This window comes from Gavialis gangeticus, unplaced genomic scaffold (genome assembly GCF_001723915.1).
Source record: "Gavialis gangeticus isolate Ggan-Ray unplaced genomic scaffold, GavGan_comp1, whole genome shotgun sequence".
NCBI lineage: Eukaryota > Metazoa > Chordata > Crocodylia > Gavialidae > Gavialis > Gavialis gangeticus.
The window spans coordinates 973,156-973,882 of NW_017729031.1; the positions used below are offsets into that span (position 1 = coordinate 973,156).

General features: G+C 40.4%; 1 protein-coding gene across 1 annotated transcript in view; it reads right to left on the bottom strand.

Moving 5' to 3' along the window:
- Positions 1-309: 309 nt before the first annotated feature.
- DAPL1 (death associated protein like 1) overlaps positions 310-727 on the bottom strand; it is a 22,219-nt gene continuing 21,801 nt past the window's right edge. The window contains exon 4 of the mRNA XM_019522355.1: positions 310-598. Within this exon, the coding sequence (XP_019377900.1) occupies positions 479-598 (120 nt within the window). The 3' untranslated portion in view covers positions 310-478. The remainder of the gene's footprint in view (positions 599-727) is intronic.

Below are 727 nucleotides of genomic sequence, written 5' to 3' on the forward strand. Positions count from 1 at the left end.
CCTCTCTGATCCCACCCCCACAATGTCCCTCCCCTGATCCCACCAAACCTTCCCAGACCCCAGCAATCCCCCTGGTCTGCAGGTCCCATTAGTACCCCAAGCTCCCCCATGGACCCTTCTTGTCCCCCAAGCCTCCCTGCTAGTCCTCCACCCCCAACTTACCTTAGATTGGGTGGCCATTTTTAAACTTGATCTAGCCTCTCTGAATGTCTATGTACCTTTTTAGTTGCAATTGAGTACTAAGCAGAAGACTGTAAGGCTTAGGTGGATAAAGCCATTGCTCATGTATTAAAAACCAGGAACACACCCTAAATATTATAGAGTATTTTATTGTTAGAAAATAAAAGAAACATATGGGACACTTCAGTAAGCAAACTATTTCAACAAGTTTTGGTCCTTCTACCACAAGCAGCTACTAAGTGCTATTTAGAATAGGAACCTACTGTTTTAACCTACATTAATCTTTTACTGAACATATTTAACATTTGCGAGGCTGCTGAATAAGGTAAATTCTTTTAGGCAGTGTAATCTTCTCCAGGGCGGGTTGTGGCTTTTGATGAGCTACTTGTAATACGGCTGCAGGAAATTTATGGCTGATCTGCAAAAGTAATGGGAAAATAGTCAAAGTTGAAGACTACTCTTCAGCCCTCTTCTCTTACTAAGTTTTGTGGGTTTTCATTAAAAATTTTTTTTTTTTTTTTAAACTAAAGATTTTTTCTACACTGCA